The sequence below is a fragment of the Patagioenas fasciata genome, chromosome 1, assembly GCF_037038585.1.
Source record: "Patagioenas fasciata isolate bPatFas1 chromosome 1, bPatFas1.hap1, whole genome shotgun sequence".
Lineage (NCBI taxonomy): Eukaryota > Metazoa > Chordata > Aves > Columbiformes > Columbidae > Patagioenas > Patagioenas fasciata.
In genome coordinates this window covers 207,511,809-207,532,241 of record NC_092520.1, presented here as the reverse complement: position 1 = coordinate 207,532,241, position 20,433 = coordinate 207,511,809, and the positions used below count along the sequence as shown (strand labels likewise).

At 45.2% G+C, this 20,433-nt stretch overlaps 1 protein-coding gene across 3 annotated transcripts in view; it reads right to left on the bottom strand.

Moving 5' to 3' along the window:
- Positions 1-12,699: 12,699 nt before the first annotated feature.
- The window catches only part of FAM107B (family with sequence similarity 107 member B), a 62,438-nt gene continuing 54,704 nt past the window's right edge, over positions 12,700-20,433 (bottom strand). For all 3 annotated transcript variants that reach the window (XM_071803507.1, XM_065846275.2, XM_071803508.1), the window contains 2 exons: positions 17,605-17,758; positions 12,700-15,844 (listed from right to left, as the gene is read on the bottom strand). In XM_071803507.1, coding sequence (XP_071659608.1) covers positions 15,728-15,844; positions 17,605-17,758 — 271 coding nt within the window. In that variant the 3' untranslated portion in view covers positions 12,700-15,727. The remainder of the gene's footprint in view (positions 15,845-17,604; positions 17,759-20,433) is intronic.

Sequence of the window (20,433 nt, the reverse complement as noted above, 5' to 3'; positions counted from 1 at the left end):
CAGCATGATGGACTGGCATCATCTTCCTCCCCTTCATCCTGTACAAGCAGCACTGTGAGCTCTTACTCCAGCTCCCCAGGGGTGCCTTGGGTACCACAGCTCATCATCCCGGGGAATGAGGTTTGATCCTCGATGGGCTGGGAAGCTGCGAGGCCACAGATACTCGGGCCTGGCTGCAGACAGAGAATCACAGAATCATAGAATGGTTTGGGTTGGAAGGGACCTCCAAAGCTCATCCAGTGCCACCCCTGCCATGAGCAGGGACATCTTCACCCAGATCAGGTTGCTCAGAGCCCCGTCCAGCCTGGCCTGGGATGTCTCCAGGGATGGGGCATCCACCACCTCTCTGGGCAATCTGGGACAGGGTTTCACCACCCTCAGTGTAAAACATTTCTCCCTCACGTCTATCCTAGTCTGGTGCCACATCTTTTTTACTCCAGACCTGTCCACTGGAGTGGGTGGCCATGCTCTCCTGCCATGTACCTTAGGCACTCCTGTGATGCCCCTGTGATCCACAACCTGCAGACACTTCTGAGTTGCTTTCTCCTTTGAAGATCATGCCACCTCCTGCTGCTGGTGCTCCTTAGGTCATGCCCCAGAGAAAGCCCCATAGAATCCTGAGCCCCCCCCCGGGGTGCCCTGCCATGGTGGTGGGGCTGCAGACGGACAGCACCACAAGGACAGCAGCAGAGCTGAGCACAGCCGGTGCTTCACACAGGTGCAGCCCCACTGCATGGAGGTGTCCACCATGAATAGTTTCTTGGCCCGGGTTGGCATATCACCTCCAGCTATCCCCACCTGTAACCTCCACACAATCCTGTGAGCGGGTATCACCTGAGGTGACAGTTCCCACTGGCACCCAAAATGGGACTAGATAACAAAATTCAGGCAACCCAAATAACCTTACTTAAACAAACCTAAAAGGAGGATCTAGAAAAGCAAGAGAGGTACCAAACTGAAGGGTGAGGGATGTGATGAGGCAATGGAGCAGGTTGCTCCAAGAGGTGGTGAAATCACCACTCTTGGAGACATTGAAAGCACACCTGGATGAGGCCACGACCTCCCTAAGCTGGCCCTGCTTTTAGGGTGAGTCAGAGACACCCAGAGGTCCTTTCCAATTTAAATTATGCTACAAATCATGATCACAGATGGGATAAGTCAAGATGAGGCTCACAGGAAGGACCATGATACATAGGTCTTGTTCTGGCCCCTCCAAAAGACAGGGAGGGAATGATATGCACATCACCTGTTACAGATTGATTTTCTGGAGATAAACCACAGCTTAAGAACAAGTGTATTTGACTTTCACTAGTTAGGCACAGAAATAACCGAAGTCACTTGAACTCTCCTCTTGCTCTTCAGTTTTACAGATTTTTCTCAGAAAGCTTATAAAATTTAGACATATTCCCAGGCACCCTTCCAAAACTCAGAAAGCAGAGAATACTGAACACCGTTTTCCTTCCTCTAGACTACCTCATCAATTTTAATCACCAGGGAATATATTTTCAAAGTGGCACTTAGAGGCAGAAAAATTATGTTAAAAATTAAGGAGATTTCCATCCCTAAATCACCATGACCAGCTTTAAATCATACCTGGAGGTGGCTCATTTTCTGTCCGGGCAAAGAAGCAGGCAGAGGGAAAAGCTCTGGGTGCAGGATCAAGTCTGAATCTTTCTTGCTTGAGGAAGTCTCTTCATTTGCACGTGTCTAGGAAGGGTCCCGGGAGCATCTGGGACCTGTGTCCCACGGGATTTGTTCCCACTCCCCGAAGCACCCACTCCACACAACATCAGAGTTTCTTCGTTTTTTTAACACGGGGTGAAAGGATGGAATCGTAGAATTATAGAATCATTTTGGTTGGAAGAGACGCTCAGGATCATCGAGTCCAGCCATAACCTAACTCTGGTACTAAACCATGTCCCTAAGAACCTCATATAAACACCTTTCAAACACCTCCAGGGATGTTAACTCTGCAAGTCAGTGCCTATATACACTATATATGTATATATATATATATACACAATACCTCAGCCAAAATGCCATATATCTTCTCATTGCTGCAGACACGACATCAGCTTAATTGGTGTTCTAGACCTGTCTTCTCATGCTGCACTTTTGTTTTAATTACACCACATTAATTTTCCCCTTCTAAACTACTAAAATTGGCATTGAGAAACCCAGATACAGGCATATTCTCCTCCATTTTTCAGGCACATTCATATTTTTTTCATTCTGGGCGTGTGATATACACAACATATTGACACCAGAGCTCTTGATACCAGAAGATTAAGACCCAAACACAAAAGCATTAACTCTGTTGGCTTCCCAATGAACTCAGTGGGCTGTTCAGGGCCTCACCAGGAGCAAAGAGCTGCAATGGTTGGCTGAATCAGAGCCTTAAGGAGGCAGCCAGGACCACACAGTGAGCCAGAACGAGAGCCAAGAATAAAACCCAGGAGCTTCTTGGCTCTTTGTTCCCCATTCAGGACACGGGATCTGGCTTTCTCGTTCCACTGATTTCACATAAGAGCAATAAGGGTTGTCTCTAGGAGGCTACACGCATGATTTGGAGACAGCCTGTGCACCTTCGCGTTCGCAGTGCTCCAGGTAACCAACAGAGAAAGTATTTGAGGAGAGGGATGTGAGCAAATCTGAACACAGCTAATTGAGAAAAAAAATATAAAACAGAGCTGCACAAACAACGAGGTTGAAAGACGAGATCTAAAAATAATAAAATGCGTAGGTCACAATTTTGTTTGGCATAGCAATATGCAATTAAAACAATGGACTTCTGGGAATGTGACACTTTTAAATTTGCAGGATTATTAACAACTTTGTATGAGGCTTAACGCAATGTTTCCTCAACCCTCCTTACCAAAAAATAAATATTAAAATACATAAAAGGGAACACTGAATTTTAAACAGAAGAAACTGTTAAAGTGGCCGTTCATGACACAAACCCACTCATTAAAGCATTTTTTTAGCACAAAGGAGAACAAACGACATACATGAGACGATCCAAATAGCAGCTTCTACTTTGTTTTTCATAATGAATTATCTTGAGGCAGTTTTCCCCTGGCACACACACACAAAAGCTCACGCTACACAAGCCGTGCTTGTCCTGCTGGGGACTCTCAGGATCACAGAACTGACTGGGTTGGAAAAGACCTCAGGAATCATCCAGTCCAACTCTTGGTCCAACTCCAGTCCATTGACCAGATCATGGCACTAAGTGCCATGTCCAATCTCAGTTTAAAAGCCTCCAGGGCCGGTGAGTCCAGCACCTCCCTGGGCAGCCATTCCAATGCCTGACCACTCTCTCTGCAAAGAATTGCTTTCTAATAGCCAGCCTAAATTCCCCCTGGCAGAGTTGAAGCCCATGCCCCCTTGTCCTATTGCTGACTGCCTGGGAGAAGAGCCCAATCCCCACCTGCCTAGAACTGCCCTTCAGGTCGTTCTAGAGAGCGCTGAGCTCACCTCTAAGCCTCCTCTTCTCCAGACTGAACAAGCCCAGCTCCCTCAGCCTCTCCCCATAGGTCTTGTGCTCAAGTCCCTTCCCCAGGCTTGTTGCTCTTCTCTGGACCCACTCCAGCACTTCAATCTCCTTCCTGACCTGAGGGGCCCAGAACTGAACACAATACTCCAGGTGTGACCTCCCCAGTGCAGAGTACAGGGGAAGGATCACTGCCCTTGTCCTGCTGACCACGCTATTTTGGATACAGGACAGGATACCATTGGCCTTCTTGGCCACCTGAGCACACTGTTGGCTCATGTTGAGCTTCCTGTCCATTAGTATCCCCAGGTCCCTTTCTGCCTGACTGCTCTCCAGCCACTCTGTGCCCACAGAGCCACAATTAAACACAATGGAGAGAGTTGGAGCTCTCTGCGCTTGGAGCACCATCTGCAAAAACCTCCAGCACTGGTCCTAGCAGTTTCTGAAAAACACTGACGTTCGCACTGCATGAAATGCAGATATTTCTGAACTTAAATATCAGCTGAGATATTTCTGAACTTAATTCAGTGCCCTTCCGTGAGCTAAACCCTGTCTCACAAGAGGTGAAACACAGTAGTCAGTGAGTCACGGCTGGAAGAAGCATCACGCCTGTCTTCTAGTTGTGTTCTGGCTACATTTGGGATAATCCCAACATTTTCAATACAATGAGTGATTTTTAAAGGCCCTTGGCTGAATACTGGCCTTTATGAAGACATCTGCTTTGAAGGAGCTGTATGTACAAAATACCTTCACTGAATAACATCGCTTAAATATGTAGGCATGTTCATAGATGTTTTGCTCTTATTTGGAAGCTTAGACATTACAAATATCTTCAGTTTTAAATTAGTCCAAGTATAGGGATGTCATCATTGCTGCATATGAACTCAGTAGCAACAAAATCCAAACTCAGTGGGGAATTCAGAATAAAATGCAGTAGATTTTGTTAAAATCCTTAGGAATTAGAATAACTACTGATTAACAAAAACCTTATCTTTTCCTGAATGCATGATCGCACAAATTCAACTCAAGGTGAGAAGAAGCAGATTTGGGATAACTTCTTTGACACCCGCCCATAAAACAGATATTCTGAAACATTGCTCAGGTCTGAAAGCTTGCAGCGAGAGGATGAAAAAAGAATATGAGCTATTGAGGTTTAATCCCCTCTTACATTTCTAGTAGCAACCCTACATATCATGATGAGTTAAAAACTGGGAACGGAAAAAATACACGGCCTCAAAAAGCCACAACTTAACACAGCCTGGCCTTATCGAACAGATCCTTGTTTTGTAATTTGTGGTATTAAAGAGTATAAAACTCATTTGGGTAGCTGCTGGTGGGAGGTAGACTCTGTTTGAATCTTTCTGAAAAATCACGCCTAATTTGGAAATCTATGCTAACGTCCAAATTGTAAAATACTGCACCCATAGTATTTCCAGTTTAACCTGACTGGAATTGGAATGAAAGCATTGGAAGAAATCATGGATTGATAGAGAATGAAATCATGAATTTGCAGAGGAATAAATCATGGGTTGGTAGAAGAGGAAGTCCAAGATTGCCCTAATCGAGTAGAACGTGGCTCTGTGAGGAGCTGTGTGGGAAACGGTGCGTGGGACCAAATGGGTTCAAACACTTCATCTACATGAACCGGTGACCCTCAGATGCTGAGTTGTGAGATCAGATGGACACTCCCCACACTAGTGAGGAACAAAGAGACTCCAGCTATTGGAAAACAATGATGCTTTTATGAAATGTTGGTGTCTTCCTCCAAAAGCCCTTGAAATGGCAGGTGGAAATCCAGTATCTATTGTACACAACTATTTGGATGGGCTCGAAGAAAGAATGATGCTTTCTGCAGAGAAAACAGGCAATGCAGGATGAGTGGTGTCAAGGTGATCTGCTGATGGGAACTCTTGCACTTCACAGGGTAAGTCAACTTGGGTCAAGGGTTGTCTCCTCTGCAGGCTGTCTTCTCCTTGCCCTGGTCTCTGGGACATCCCAACGCAGGGGAAGGCAGGACAACCCAACTGGAATTGCAGATTTGGACTGGGAAGCAGCAGTTTGGATGATCAAAGTAAGGACAAGAAGATCTGGACCAGCTTGTTACTGTTGAGGATGGCACAGCCTGGACCTGTCATTGATTTGAGCCGAGCCTGCTCAGAGGCACAGAACACTCTGTCTGGAAAGAGAACCCATAGCACTTACCAGCTTCATTAAGGTGTCCTCACTTCAGCCTTGGAAGATGACAAACCCTGCACAACAGGACATCATCCCCTGTGGTCACAGGAAGAACAGATGCTTCCTCCTGATGGAGGGGTGGCAGGAACACCTCAAATTTGTCTCGAGCCTTTTCCCAGTATTGAAACCAGGCTGTGTGAAAAGGCCATCTGAACACTGAGCCAAAAGCATTTTGCACTTAGAAGTTGTTTTATAAAAGAAAAGACTGGTAGCTTTGGAGTAAGGGAGTTCTTGAAATCAGCAATCGAAGATGAACTGAAAGAACAGTTCTTTAATCCAAAACTATGCATACAAAGAAGTAAATTTATATTGTGGCTGAGGCCACAAAACCACCAGCTGATATGCATTTCCAGCTGCAGGCAGGACTGCGAAAACAGGTCATTGCTACAAGGAGCAGAAACTGCCATAAATATTTTGTCTCGCTTTTTAATTTGCTGGTTTTGAAGTGATTTCTCTTCAGTTAGTGAGGATGAGATAGAAACGCCAAGGGGCTGGGGAATTTACAAATGCACACAGAGTACTTTTTGGAAACAAACTCTCAGCAGATGTTTTTGGCAACGTCTGGGCACCTTGCTCATTGTACAAATGGACAGCAGCTCCTGAGCTTCACCAGCCCACCAAGGGAAAACAATTTAATGTTTGTTTTGTGAAACACCCTGATTTCCTCTGACCTCCAGCCTGCCATGGAAAATGCTACAGGCAGAGCCTGAGGTCATAAGATGGCAGAGGACACTCTGTGGATTCTTGTGTCCCACCACCTGGTGTTGAGGCTGTCCATGGTCTTCTTCATCCCAGTGGTCAGAAGTCCTCATGACAAGCCCCAGAGGCAGCAGCCTGCCCAAGGAGAGGGCAGCAGAGCTGGAGCTCGGCAGGGAAGGGCATTCTGATACTGCACTTTCCCTGCCCCATGGTGGACAGTTTTTGTCTTGCAATTTTGTGCTAGACACATCCTGCAGCTTTCAGACGATGACAAGATACAGCCTTGAGCACACCTTCTTCACCACATTTCAAGCAATCCCCCTGTTTCCACGTATTCATAATTTAATCTGCGTGGGGTTTATGGGCCGAAACAGTTATGTTTTGACTCGGAAGGTGTGTGGGACAGTAAATGTGGTCCATGTCACATATTTGGACCTCGCTGGGGGGCTGGAAAGCGTGTACAGAGGGGGAAGGGAGCACATGGTGGGGTGCAGAGGGTTGACACCCCTCAAACAGAGCACCCCTCTTGCAGGTAGATGTAGGTCAAGACCTGAGGAGGAAGCGACTGTGTGTGCACATAGGGAGGTGATTTGGATGCAGGCAGGGAAGTGTGGTGGGGTCTGGCCAATTTGGCCGGGCTGTTGCTTGTTGTTATAGCAACAGGAGGAGTCTGCTGTCAGCTGGGAGGATGGAGTGAGAGGATAGAGAAGGGGAGCATTTTTAGAAAGTAAGACAGGGAGTTTGAATGGGTGAACAGAGGGAGAAGTTGAAGGTCTGCAGATCATGATGGAAACTGCAGAGGGATGGGTGGGATATGTAGGAATCATAGAAGAGTTTGGGTTGGAAGGGACCTTCAAAGCTCATCCAGTGCCACCCCTGCCATGAGCAGGGACATCTTCACCCAGATCAGGTTGCTCAGAGCCCCGTCCAGCCTGGCCTGGGATGTCTCCAGGGATGGGGCATCCACCACCTCTCTGGCCAACCTGGGCCAGGGTTTCACCACCCTCAGCGTAAAAAAATTCTTCCTCGTGTCCAGCCTGAATCTCCGGTCTTTTAGTTTAAAACCATCACCCTTTGTTCTATCACAACAGGCCCTGCTAAAAAGTTTGTCCCCGTCTTTCTTATTGGCCCCTTTTAAGCACTGAAAGGCCACAACAAGGTCTCCCTGGAGCTTCTCTTCTCCAGGCTGAACAGCCCAACTCTCTCAGCCTGGGTGAAGATGTCCCTGCTCATGGCAGGGATGGCACTGGATGAGCTTTGAAGGTCCCTTCCTACCCAAACTATGATTTGCATAACAAAAATCACTAAATATTCTTGCATTTCCCCAAGAAACCACCAGTTTACAACAGAGAAAGTCTCAAGAGCTCAGCACCACTGTATTTTCAGAGGAAAGCTTTGGAGGGGAGAGAACAGCCTTTGCAGGTCCATTCCGCAGGGTAAAACCCTCCGTCCCGCTCCGCACGGCCCAGCCCAGGAGGTGGCAGCAGAGATGCGAGTCGGGTCCAGACCCGGGAGCCCCTGGAAACAGTCATAGAATAGTTTGTGTTGAAGGGAGCTTCAGAGCTCATCCAGTGCCACCCCTGCCATGAGCAGGGACATCTTCACCCAGATCAGGTTGCTCAGAGCCCCGTCCAGCCTGGCCTGGGATGTCTCCAGGGATGGGGCATCCACCACCTCTCTGGGCAACCTGGGCCAGGGTTTCACCAACCTCACTGTAAAAAATTTCTTCCTCATGTCCAGCCTGAATCTCCCCTCTTTTAGTTTAAAACCAGCACCCCTTGTCTGGTTGTAACAGGCGCTGCTAAAAAGTCTGGAAGCCCCTGCAGTGCAGCTTGGTGAAGCGGGGGGTGAATAACCTGGAGAGTAAATCATTTGGACAAGCTTTTCATCACTTTAAGCTTTGCCCAGGGATTGCTTCTATGTCTTTTAGACTTCTTGCTGATCACAGAACATACTTCTTTCATCCTCCTTCTCACCCCCATCGGGCTTTTATCATCATGGCCCTTCTTTTTAAGTGGGGCTCAGAGATAAAAACTTTGATACAACTATACCAGTTGCTCATTCATGTTCTGTCAGACATCCACTCTGAATTCTTATTCCTATCTGTTTTTTCCCTTTGCATACAGAATATTTCTCATTGCCGGTCCCCACAGGCTGAGGGTTTGGGCCACATTTCACCCTTCCCTCTGCACAGCAATGCAGTCGCCAGCCTCCAACACCCATTTAAGGATCCATCCCAAGGATTCCTCGCTAATTAAATGCCTTTCATTACAAACCAGCCCTGGGAAATAATCCAAGGGCAGGGAGGCCTGAACAGGCAGCAAGAGCTTGGGGTGAAAGGAAACAATAGGAAAAGAATCAAAAGCATCACGAACCTAAAAAGACATACATTATGTTAGATGTGAATACAGGGACACACTCTGCCATGCACAGGCTGTGCATCATCCTCAGATCCGCAGACTTGCTGTTTAACCTTGGGTACAGGGTGGAAATCTTCATCAGTCAGGGACTCATCTTCCCACTGTCTGCTCCTCCTCAGCCTCCCCTTTGTCCTCCCCAGACAGCCACCCCTGCTCCTCAGCACCAGAATGGAGCGGCTCTGGTTTCACTTCACCTCCAGTCTGGTTATCGGCACCACTTCCCAACATGCAGGAATAGAGCTCTTGGTGCAAACCAGAATCAACTCCCTTGTAATAAGAAAATGACAAAATATGCGAGATCTGTGTTTTGAAGAGAATTTACCCTTTGGTATTTAATGAGTTCATTTGATTTGTATTAAAAATGAGAGGAAAATATCCCTAACAAACCAGTACTGGTGAGGTATAGGACCCAGTGTGCTGAGCTAATTTCCAAATGCCACTTATTTTTTTCTTTCTTTTTCTCTGAGCCCTGGTGAATTCTCTGTACGATTTCAGGGTTCCACCGTCACAAGGTAAGTGACTAGCACAGAAATAAAGCCGGCTTAAGACCAGCGCCGAAATTGTACATCAGGGAAAATCACTCGTTCTGGTCCACGCCCGCAGTGATGAAGGGCCCTTCCAGCTCCGACGGTGTTAAGTTTAAACGGTCTCCCTTTTTTTCCTGCTGCTACCGAGCTACTGATAAAAGTGAATTCCTCATCAGTTTTTCATCAGAGAAATCTTTTAGGCTCCATTTACCGAAGGAGGGTTCAAAGACAGATATCCCGTGGGTCAGAACCCCTTTTCCAGACGGGCTGGGCTGCTGTACCCCGACTCTGGAGCGGGTGGGATTCAGCGCTCCACCGGCAGCTCCCTTTGCCTTTATTCCGAGCGACCCCGCTTCAAATGAACCCTGCTAAGGCTTGCTGGGTGCTCTTTAATTTTCGAGCACAATGAAGCAGACTTGGCATTTCAGTAGCGTTATGAAAGATTAGTTTCTGAACAGCTGAAGAGGGGGAAAGAAGTGCGTTTCTTCTTCCCACCTAATCAGGCTGAAGTTTCCCGGTGCCAGCCTCAATCTGTGTTAAATTGCTCATGCCATCCACCAGAGAGATTGGACTTGGGTACATAATAGAAGTTAATTCTGGAAATGATTACTCCGATAATTAAGTACTACAGCTGTAGTGGGTGATTCTGGCTCTTGGAGCCCCCTCTCAGGAGCTTTGCATCCTCCTCCTTCCCTCACCACCGCTGTGGAGATGTCACCTCCTCTCCCACCGGCCTGGGGCAGGTCCCTCTCCCTATCCCCTGCAGGGGCCACATGTCCCCCCAGTACCTTGGGGGCTCTGCTGAAGATTCCATGGCCCCAAGCACCAGAGCACAGCGGAGAGCCCGAGCTCTTTATCAGCTTATGAACCCCACAGAGATTAAGGGCCCAAGTCACAAAAGGTATCCAGGGGCCTCATCTGTCCTGGGGAGCAAAACTCCATGAAAAGGAATGAATTGTTCAGAGGTGGGATTTGAATTGCCCAGCTTCAGAGTCCTTGCAACACAGATGATACTCCCTCCAAGTTGTGCGTTGCAGGCTCCTTTGCAGCCAAAGAATGGAACTATGCTCCACTGGGCTGGTTTCTCCACAGTAGTATAACGAAAAATCATAGAATAGTTTGGGTTGGAAGGGATCTTCAAAGCTCCATCCAGTGCCACCCCTGCCATGAGCAGGGACATCTTCACCCAGATCAGGTTGCTCAGAGCCCCGTCCAGCCTGGCCTGGGATGTCTCCAGGGATGGTTCATCCATCACCTCTCTGGGCAACCTGGGCCAGGCTCTCACCACCCTCAGTGTAAAAAATTTCTTCCTCATGTCTAACCTGAATCTCCCCTCCTTTAGTTTAAAACCATCACCCCTTGTCCTGTCATAACAGGCCCTGCTAAAAAGTCTGTCCCCATCTTTCTTATAGGTCCCTTATAAGCACTGAAAGGCCACAATAAGGTCTCCTTGGAGCCTTCTCTTCTTCAGGCTGAACACCCCAACTCTCCCAGCCTGCAGATGATCAGTTCAAATGCACCTCTCTGAGGTTCAGCAGAATAGGCCCCTGGTACCCAAAGAATAGAACTTGGCCCCATCTAACCTCGGAGAGTCAGTGCAGGCTGTGTGGTGGACCCAATGCAACCTCTACCTGGGCCTAAAGCAATGCCAAAAGATGGGCTGTACAGCACAAGTGGGGACATCTGTGCTCTATAACCACCACTAAATACTTCCCCAGGCCATGGTTTCCGTCACCTTCATTGAGAAGAGTCACCCTTACAAGTGACAAGGGCACGAAAACCCTTCACAGATGAAAGGTTTCAAATAGAACACAAGAAGTTTAAAGTGGTGACAAAGAGACCTTGTATTTCTACTCCTCCAGATCCCATTGTGTGTTTGTGTTCTTTCTATGGTGATGTCTTGAGAATCTGACTTGCCCTCTTGTTCTTCACCCCAAAGACATCAGTTCTGATCCTGTGGAAACCACACTGCTGAAACTGTTCTGTCTCCAGCGTGTTACTCAGCTACTTTCTTAAGTGCAACTGGCCATCACAAGTGCCATGAGCCATTTCAGGTGACGAATGTCATCCATGGCCCCTGTAACAGCAGCCAAGGGACCTGAAGGTTCTTCTTTCCATCCAGCTACGACATGACACAATCCATCTGCATATGGCCACAGGGGCACAAACAAAGTTCCCAGCAGACCAGTCCTTGCAGAATCACATGACAGAACATATTAGGTCAATGCCATCCAAAAATGCATAGAAAAGGAAAATCATCTTTTCTGCTGGATGTGCTACAGAAGCAGATCACAGGCCCTCACTGTTTTCTTTCTGGAGCTGGAGTGAAATATCAAAGGATAATTCAAAACACATTTGGGTATGGTTGAGGCAGGAGAGCACCGGGCAGGATCTCCAGCAGGCCACAGGAACCCACTCCTCATTAACTCACCATTCTTTCTTACCTCCCCCACATTTGACAGCTCCTGGAGCGGCTCCAGCGCCATCGCATCAGCAGCACTGCCAGAGCTCGTTCCACATGCTGAGCAGTTTCTGAAGGAAAAAGCATTTCCTGACATCTGCTGTGAATTTGCTGCTCTTCTCCTCCTCCACCACCACTTCGCTTCACCCCTCGCTCCTGTCCAGCTCCCCCTCCATCACCACCTGTCCCCAGCTGACCAGAGCTCACCAGCAAGAGCTGACGATCTTCATGGAGAACTGATGACCCCACACCTGTTCCAGTCCTGTTACTCCCTCTGCTCGTTGTCTCCGCTGTTGACACAGGATTTTGCTCTTTGCAATGTCACTGAGCAACCTGACCCTACCCAAGCAAACCATTTGCGTGTGCACTTTCTTTTGCTTGTCCAAGTTTTTCCTACCAGAACCACAGGCTTGAGCACCACCTAAATCAAAAGCACCTTTGCAGGACCGAACCCAGGGCCAGGCTCACGATTCTTTCCTCGCTCCTTTTTAGGACAGAGCTGTTGCAATGCTGACGGTTCCAAGGTTGAACTTTGCCTGGTGCGCTCTGAGGTTAGCAGGACAGGGAATGATTTCCGCAATTATTTGATTCTCATCAGAAGTTTTCCCTCATGCGCTGCCTCTGGAGCTGAACAGTTACACAATCCTAAAAATTTTCTGCATCAAAAATATTTAGAAGAAAATAAGACTAAAAAACACTATGAGATAATTTTGTATATACAAACACGGATACAGTTTAAAGGCACCAAAAGTCATCACGATGTTGATACTCCCTCCTGCATTGCAGAATTTTAAATAACCTGGATATCCCAGGGCAGTCCCTGAGGTTTTGTTTTCAGCAGGACACGACAGACACCACCGCATATGCCAAGCATGTAGCAGATTTTATTAAGCATAACTTTGGTTCTAAGTATTCCACCCTCACTCTCTTAATACCTTTAGTTAAAAACAATTATACAAGAGCAAATACAAAAAATATTAAATTATGAAAACAAATCCATTAAGGCTCCCTTTTTATATTTATATATATTTATATATGTACACTCAACCAAGTGCAGATATTAACAGAAGGTTAAAGCCACAAAAATGCTAAAAAATTTACTATCCTATCAAAAGCAAGAGTTTTAAGAAAGTACAAAGTGGTAAGTGAGCCATTTTCAAATCACTGAAGTATTTGCCTCAAATTGGCTGCTTCAAAACCCACACAGCTAAAGGTCGGATCAGGAATTGCTTCTACTCCCTGGCAAGCAGTTTCTTACTTGAGTAGCCGCACAGGACACTTGTGGCATGAAGAGCTGACCACCCATTTAAGCATTGCCCATTCTAGCCCAATCCTGACTTAAAAGACGAGCTTTTGCCTGTCAAATTGACAAAAAAGGTGGCTGGAATTGCTAGACTAAAGGGGCAGCGGAATTGCAAGATGTTCTAACACACACGTTGATGATCTGTTCACACAGAGAATTAATTCCAACTGGAAACAAAAACCTACTTCACACCGTATGTACAAGGGAGTTTTCCGGCCTCCTGTGTTTCAGAATGAGAAGCTCTACCCTGAATCACAAGCTGGCATGGAGAGAAAGCAGAAGGTCTTCAGCCTTGGGGGCCCAACCCAACACCCATTGAAGCCAAAGAGAGGTCCTCATCCCCCACCGCCTGCCGTGCCTTTTGGATTACACCAACTTCGCTGCACTGGCCACGTTCACCACAGGGAAATGGCTGAGAAGAAATGGTCTGCTCAAGCCAGAGAACAGTTTCCTCACCAATTTCTACACATTTCCATACTGAGCAGAAGGTTAATTGTAGAGTGGAAACCAAGAGCGTGAAGTTTGTTAGGCTGGGAGCAGATAAAACACGAGCGTGGCGTGGAAGGCTTATCCATAGTGCTCTCTCAACAAGATAAAACAAAATCAGTGCAAGTGTTTGAATAATTTGCTGCCAGAAAGGAAGTTCCTCTCCTTCCAGAAGAAGGGAAGGAGACAGGGAAGGACCTGCAGCACTCAGGGTGCTCCTTTGTTGAGAAAATACAAGGAAGTGTCTTACGTTTGGCCTTTGTCTTTCATATGTCCATAATCTGAAGAGCCTAGTAGACCATCTTCACATTTAATCTTCCAGGCGTCAGTCACACTGCAAGTCCAAATCAATGGCAATACACTTATCACAATTCAATCTAGTCTCGATCTGATTATGTCCTCATGAAAAATGCCTGGATCTTGACAAATTGAAGTCTGCATCTAGGAAACATTTCTAATTGTGACCGCTTTGTCCTGAGCGCTATGCTGAAATTGTATTTAAAACATCCAATACTTACAGAAGGAACTAAAAAACAAACCAACAAACCCTCCCCCACCACCTTTACAATAGAAACACGCCACTGTTGGTATTAATCAGAAGTGGTTTTGAACAGCTATGTCCAATATAATTACAACGTAGAAATAGTTTTGTTTAGCAACCTAAGGCAAAGACTAGGGATCAGATCCTCAGGTGATATGGGTGAACACAGCTTCAGTGAGAGCTGGGGCTGTGCTGGCCAAGGAAGATCAGGATTTCTCCCCAGCTTCTGAAAATAAGATATCTGCACGCATTCACACCAGGTAAGAATCCAGTTCTGGAATCCTACATGAGTAATCTGTTCCCTTTCCTCATCCCAGGCTTCCCTGGATAACTAGTAGTCATAAGCATAAAGGATCAGATTCTGTCATCCCCGTGCAAGCTGAGCAATATTCTATTTAATGGCAAGTCGCAGGGGCAACTTGTGGAAAGGCAAAAGGTGACAGAATGGGACCCTAAGACTCAGTGGTAACACAATTCCCTCCTTTCTTGAGGCTAAAGGAAGGACGGGATAAAATGAACTTCATTTTATGCCTCACTTTAGGGAAAAATATCCATTTCAGTAGATCCCAATGATCAGTTAGGTCTGGCTTAAACACTGCTCTGTTGCAGGAACCACAGCAAGTTCCTGCAAGGAACTGATAGCAGATGAGATTCCTGTTTCAGTTCCAGCAAGTGAGTTTAAACACTCCCAAGTCATGCGTTAGCACTGCAAGCAGATCAGCACGTCCTCAGAGGAGAAAGGCCACAACAGTAAAGGAAGTAGGATTTCAAAACACAAAGAAGCAGAAGACAGGTTGTTTTGCATTGAGAGATAGAGGTAAATTCACAGGTAGCACTGCACAGGCCTGTTCACAAGGGTCTAAGTTTACAGATAAATCAGCTTCTGGGTTCTCTCTGGTGAGAGGATTGTTTTTCTGCTCTTTCCATAACCCAAATTCTGTATGTAAAACAGGGAGAACGAGGCTTTAAGGCTGCTTGACTGCTCATTGCTGGTGAAGTTTAAGTATTCCCAGTTTGCTCACACCTGCCTATCCTAGTGGGGATGGGCAGCAGTGATCAACATACCTCGGATCCTCCCAGATTTGATTAAAAAATCCAAGTAAGCACAAATTATTGTGGGATATGCACAGGCTGTAGGCCTAGATGGAGGAAATTCACCTGCACAGCAAAGCTTCTTCAGAAATCACAGGAGAAATTTTGTTCTGTTTTAAAGCAAAATATAATCTGTGTTATCTCCACTACACTAGGATCACAAGAGATAAAGCAGTGCAACACTGAAGGAGTTTCTCTAGTATCCCTGGTTAAAATCTCTGAGTAAGCACATGCAGCTGGTCCCTGACACTGAACTGACAGACAGACTCCTTATCCAGTGATCTCAGGACTGCATTTGGCAAGTCAATCTGTTTATGGTACTTGTCTTTTTAACCCATGCGCCTCAGGAATTCAAAAACTCATCTTCAGTAAGTGTCAGCTGGATGCTGTTATTTTCCCTCTTGAGGGGCAAATCTGAGACAACTTGCAAAAGCCTCTCTCCACAGGAAAGCTGCAAGTCTTAGCAGGCTCTAGGAGTCTGGTGCTTCTGTAGCGTCCTGGACCGTCCTCCTCAGGTTGCCCTTGACTTTGACAAATTCAGGTGCATTTTCCTGCTCTTCCTGTATCTTCTGTTGCTCTAGTTCCAGCTTAAAAGAGAATCACATGTAAAGAAAAAAAATGTATAAGTCAGATCAGCGAAATGCAAGACAAAAAAAATAAAGGTTTAAAGAACTGGCCATGCAAAACTCTTTAAATTGCTTCCTTTCTCGCATGGAAAAGATAAAGTTGAATTTCTTCGAGAGTATCTGTTCTCACAAACAATAAATCTTTTCAAATCCTTGGCTCTAGCTTGTTCCAGATGTCCACCTTTACCAGATGGACAAAAACTCTACGAGCCCAGTAGAAGAACAAGATTTTTGAAGAAATTCTTGGACATCCTCATTAAAGAGCCAACCATAAACCTCTTCTCTGGCTTCTACAACAGGGCACGGATAAATGTGCCTTGTGGGAGAAGACGTGCAAACAGCTACTACTTAGCATACTTGCCAAATCTGAGCGTCTGGGTATGGGTTTCTGTATCTAACTTGAGCCTCTTTTGGTGTATCTGTTTTGTCTATCACAAAAAGTGATTTAAAAAAATAAAAAGAAACCTCCTTAGCCTTTAGTTGTTCATTTTTGAGAGCCCATTCGCTGATATTTTTAACCCTGTTGAAGCTTCTGCCCATGCAGATGGTTGAAATTCCCATGTGAGGTCAGACACTCTGCACTGCGGGGCCAGGCCATACAGTGCCCATATAGAATGTGTCCTACATGTCGCACAGAACATGGATTGTTTGACAACCCTCAGTGATGGCACAAAGGAAGAAACAGCCCTTTAGAAAACTCTTGAAAGGAGCTTTGTGGGTTTAACAGACCAAGGTCTCAATGATTAATGAGGACCACGTACGCCTCACCTAAATAATCTTTTGTCTCTGGTTCACTGACAAAGGACACATCTTGTTACAGTAAATCATAACAACATTTCTCCATGAGTCATGCTGTCAATTAATGCCATTCCTACAATGTTTACAAAGTCACAAAATTGTTTGCAATGGGCAGGCTTTTCCCCTTGTAACAGAATTCTCTATTCTACATATGCCCTCGGATGGCTCTGTTTCAAATCAAATCTTCCCACAAGCTGAACCATTTGAAGTTGGGCCCTCAGGAGCAGAAAGGAAAAGTGACAGGATGATACACTTAAAAACAGAATAGCATTCTCCCTCCAAAAGTATTTCTAAGCCTAATTAAAAAGAAACTATAACAAAACCCCCTAAACCTAAAAAATTGTTGGATTACACCTCATTTTCAACAAAGTAATTATTTGGCTTAATTTATTTCCATTGAGAAAAACAAGAAATGCTGTTTTAAGCCATTTATTAATTTAGAGATAAATGCAATGCTTGATGCACTGTGACTTCTTTACTGAGGTGTTTTGCTGTAGAACTATTAATATTTCCTTGCAGGTACACCAAGTGCCTTCAGAGGCACAAAGACGTTTGGTGGGTTCTGTGTCCAGCAGTGAGCTTCACCACCACAAACTCCAACCCCACATCATCTCCATGCTCGGGGGCTGAGGATCCTTCACTTGAAAACACCAATGGGCTCATATATTTTAAGGCTATAAAAGATCTTTTTAAAGTCTTCTAGTTTCTTACGTAAGGCAGACACCATATGCGGTTCCTACACTGTGACTACAAACAGGCAGTTGTAGAGTGTGATTTGACTCATCCTAAAAAAAAATATATCTGCATTTGATCAGAGGAAATGTGCCAAAAATCGGCTGTTGCTTCTTTCCTGCCTATAAAGGGAGCATTGGGTGAGCAGCTCAGACGTAGGTGTGTGAAGGTGGTGTTATTCCCCATATTACCTGCTCCAGTTTCTGCTGCCGTTTCAGTAGCTCTATTTCCAGGTCCGATTTCTTCTTCTGTGCCTCCTCTTCTTTTTGTTGTTTAATAACTTGATCTCGTTTCCTTTTCTCCATCACCTTCTGTAGCTCTGGTTTGTTCTGAGGTGCAAGACCCCTTCAAATTAAATGGGAGGAGTGTGGGGAGAGGGGGGAAACAGGTAAGAAAGATCAGTTTTCATTAGCAGAAATTCACACGGATTTATAGGCAGGTTTTCTAAAGTCAGGCAGTTGCCTATTTAGATACATTAGAATATAAATATTCAATTAAAAGGAAAAAGAAATGCAGACATTTGCCTGGTTACTAACCAAAACCCTAAACTAGAATTTAAGCCATATTATTACCGAGGATACTCCCTTTTAATGTACACGGTAGAGTTTCTCCTGTGTAATTCACTATTTTGAGTTTCATCTTTAGTCTTCCATCTATTCTCTCAATTCCATAAGAATGGATTAAATAAACGATCACAAATCAAGACTCCAGCAGAGCTAGAAACAAACTTTGGACAAAAAGAATTCCCTTGCTGGCTGATAACCTGGAGAGATTGTGTTCAGACAGGGTACGATGCTGCTGAGGTTTGCACGGACAGAACAAAAAAGTGACATCCCTTTGGATTTTCTCAGGTTGCTCCTGGAAATTGTGGATTCTGTCCCTCCTCGAACATGTAGCAGGTTTACCCAGGCCTGGCTGCAAAGCTGTTTCCAATGAGAGGCTACACTCCAAATCACAAAGAGGCTCAAACAACAAAAATCCAGAATAAAAAGGTTGCAGTCACCTTGGAGACCAGACAAAGGCCGGAGGATTCTCCCTCTTGCAAGGTTTTAGCTACTACATCAACTGAATGTTTCAGGTCTGCTCAGCACAAATTGCTTTCCAAGCCAACTACGCTGAAATGAGAAAGCTCAGCCCTCGGGAAGATGCACGACTTTACTTCTACAGGCACACACACACACATACACACTCACTCCTATTTATTTGTGTGATTTCAGCTATTTCTTTTATCTCTCTTATGACAGGACGTTTTCAAAATTTCTTCTAAGATTCAAAGCTCTCCCAGTTATTCAGATATTAGTATCACTCAAGTCTGACCAGAAAGACCTGAAATTTGTCTTTGTTCTTGTCGTCCTCCCTGTGAAGACCATTATGTGAAAACATCCAGCATTAAGTTTAACGTCGACTATTTTTTATTTCAACTTTAAGAAATTCAATAATCTGAATAAGCTTTCAGAAAGTGTATTTTTACCCTTCCCTACTTGCTAGGTATGTGTGGTTGCCTAATTCTTCTAGAATATGCATATGTGACAGTGCGTCCAATAATACGGTAAAATGCCATTTTATGGTGACATCTATGAACGACTCCATATATTATGCAACACTCTGTCCCTGTACATACCCTGACAGCAAAATCAAATATTTAGCAACACCAAATGTGTTCCTTATTTCTCATAATAGATCTCATGGTCTGAATGCAACAGAAGCTACAAGACTGTGTTAATATTTAATGTTTCATGCTATTTTAATTACATTTTAACACATGAAGCTTAAATCAGGCAGAGAAAAGCTGGAGTGATTTTTTTTATTACTAGTAGTGGTTCAGTGAGAGCTGAATCAATGGAAACTCCTGTGTTGGCAATTAGCCATCAAGATAGCCACGAACCAGAGGCAAGCTGCTAAGCAGCATTACTTGCTCCTGATTTTTTTAAATAAGTTTGCACATAACAAAGCAGAGGTCCAAGAGTGATTTGGATGTGCTGTAGCTGCAACAAAGGGGACCCACAGACATAGAAGTAAATACAACCTCTCAGGCTAATCAAGTGGGGTTGGTGGCCAGATCTGTAGCAGAACAACTGTAACGTCAATCCTATTTTCACTCTCCCCATGTAAGGAAAAGCAACAAACAGGTGGCTACTGGATGGACTGAGAGGCTTGTATCACCTCCTTGTTCTGCCTAAAGTTTTGATATAGAGTAAGCAAAGGGTGCAATAAGTTAGAGCTGGTAGGGTTAAAACCCTCGGAACAGACAGGACCAATACTCTGCAGAGCTGAGGTTGAGTCCTAATATATAAAGCCAGTCTAAGGGGAGGTTTAGATTGGATATTAAGAAATATTTCCTCACAGCAAGGGTTGTCAGGCATTGGAACAGGCTGCCCAAGGCAGTGGTGGAGTCACCATCCCTGGAGGGGTTTAAAAGATACGTAGATGAGGTTCTTAGGGATGTGGTTCAGGGGTGGACTTGGCAGTGTGAGGTTAATGGTTGGACTTGACCTTAAAGGTCTTTTTCCAACCAAAATTATTCTATGATTCTGTAAGTGACCAGTGCCTTGAGGTATCACCACCTGGATCTTTGTTTGCCCAAAACAACTATTAATACCACTTCTGCAAGTTTAAGAAATAACTACCTCAGTTCAAGACCCAACAGATACTGCTCACATGGAGAACGATCTGATCAGCATGGGCTAATATCTTCTAAGACCCAGAAATGGCTGTTCAGACCTGGCTGGTCCAAAAATGAAGCTGCTGGTGCCTACACTGAGTCTTCACAAAAGATAAGGTACATGTTATGCAAACTTCTGTCAAAGTGCTGAAGTTCCTCCATACGTACAGCAATTTGCAGTAACAAAGCAGAACACAAGCCTCATATCTACATTACTGAAAAGCCTCATATCAGAGGTAGTACAGTGACACGAGGCACAGAAGACTAACCGTCTTTTCAAAAATATCAGGTTTTCTGCTGGTGAAAACTCTCCAAGTATTTCATTTCTGCACCAATAAATAAGAATCTAAAATTAACA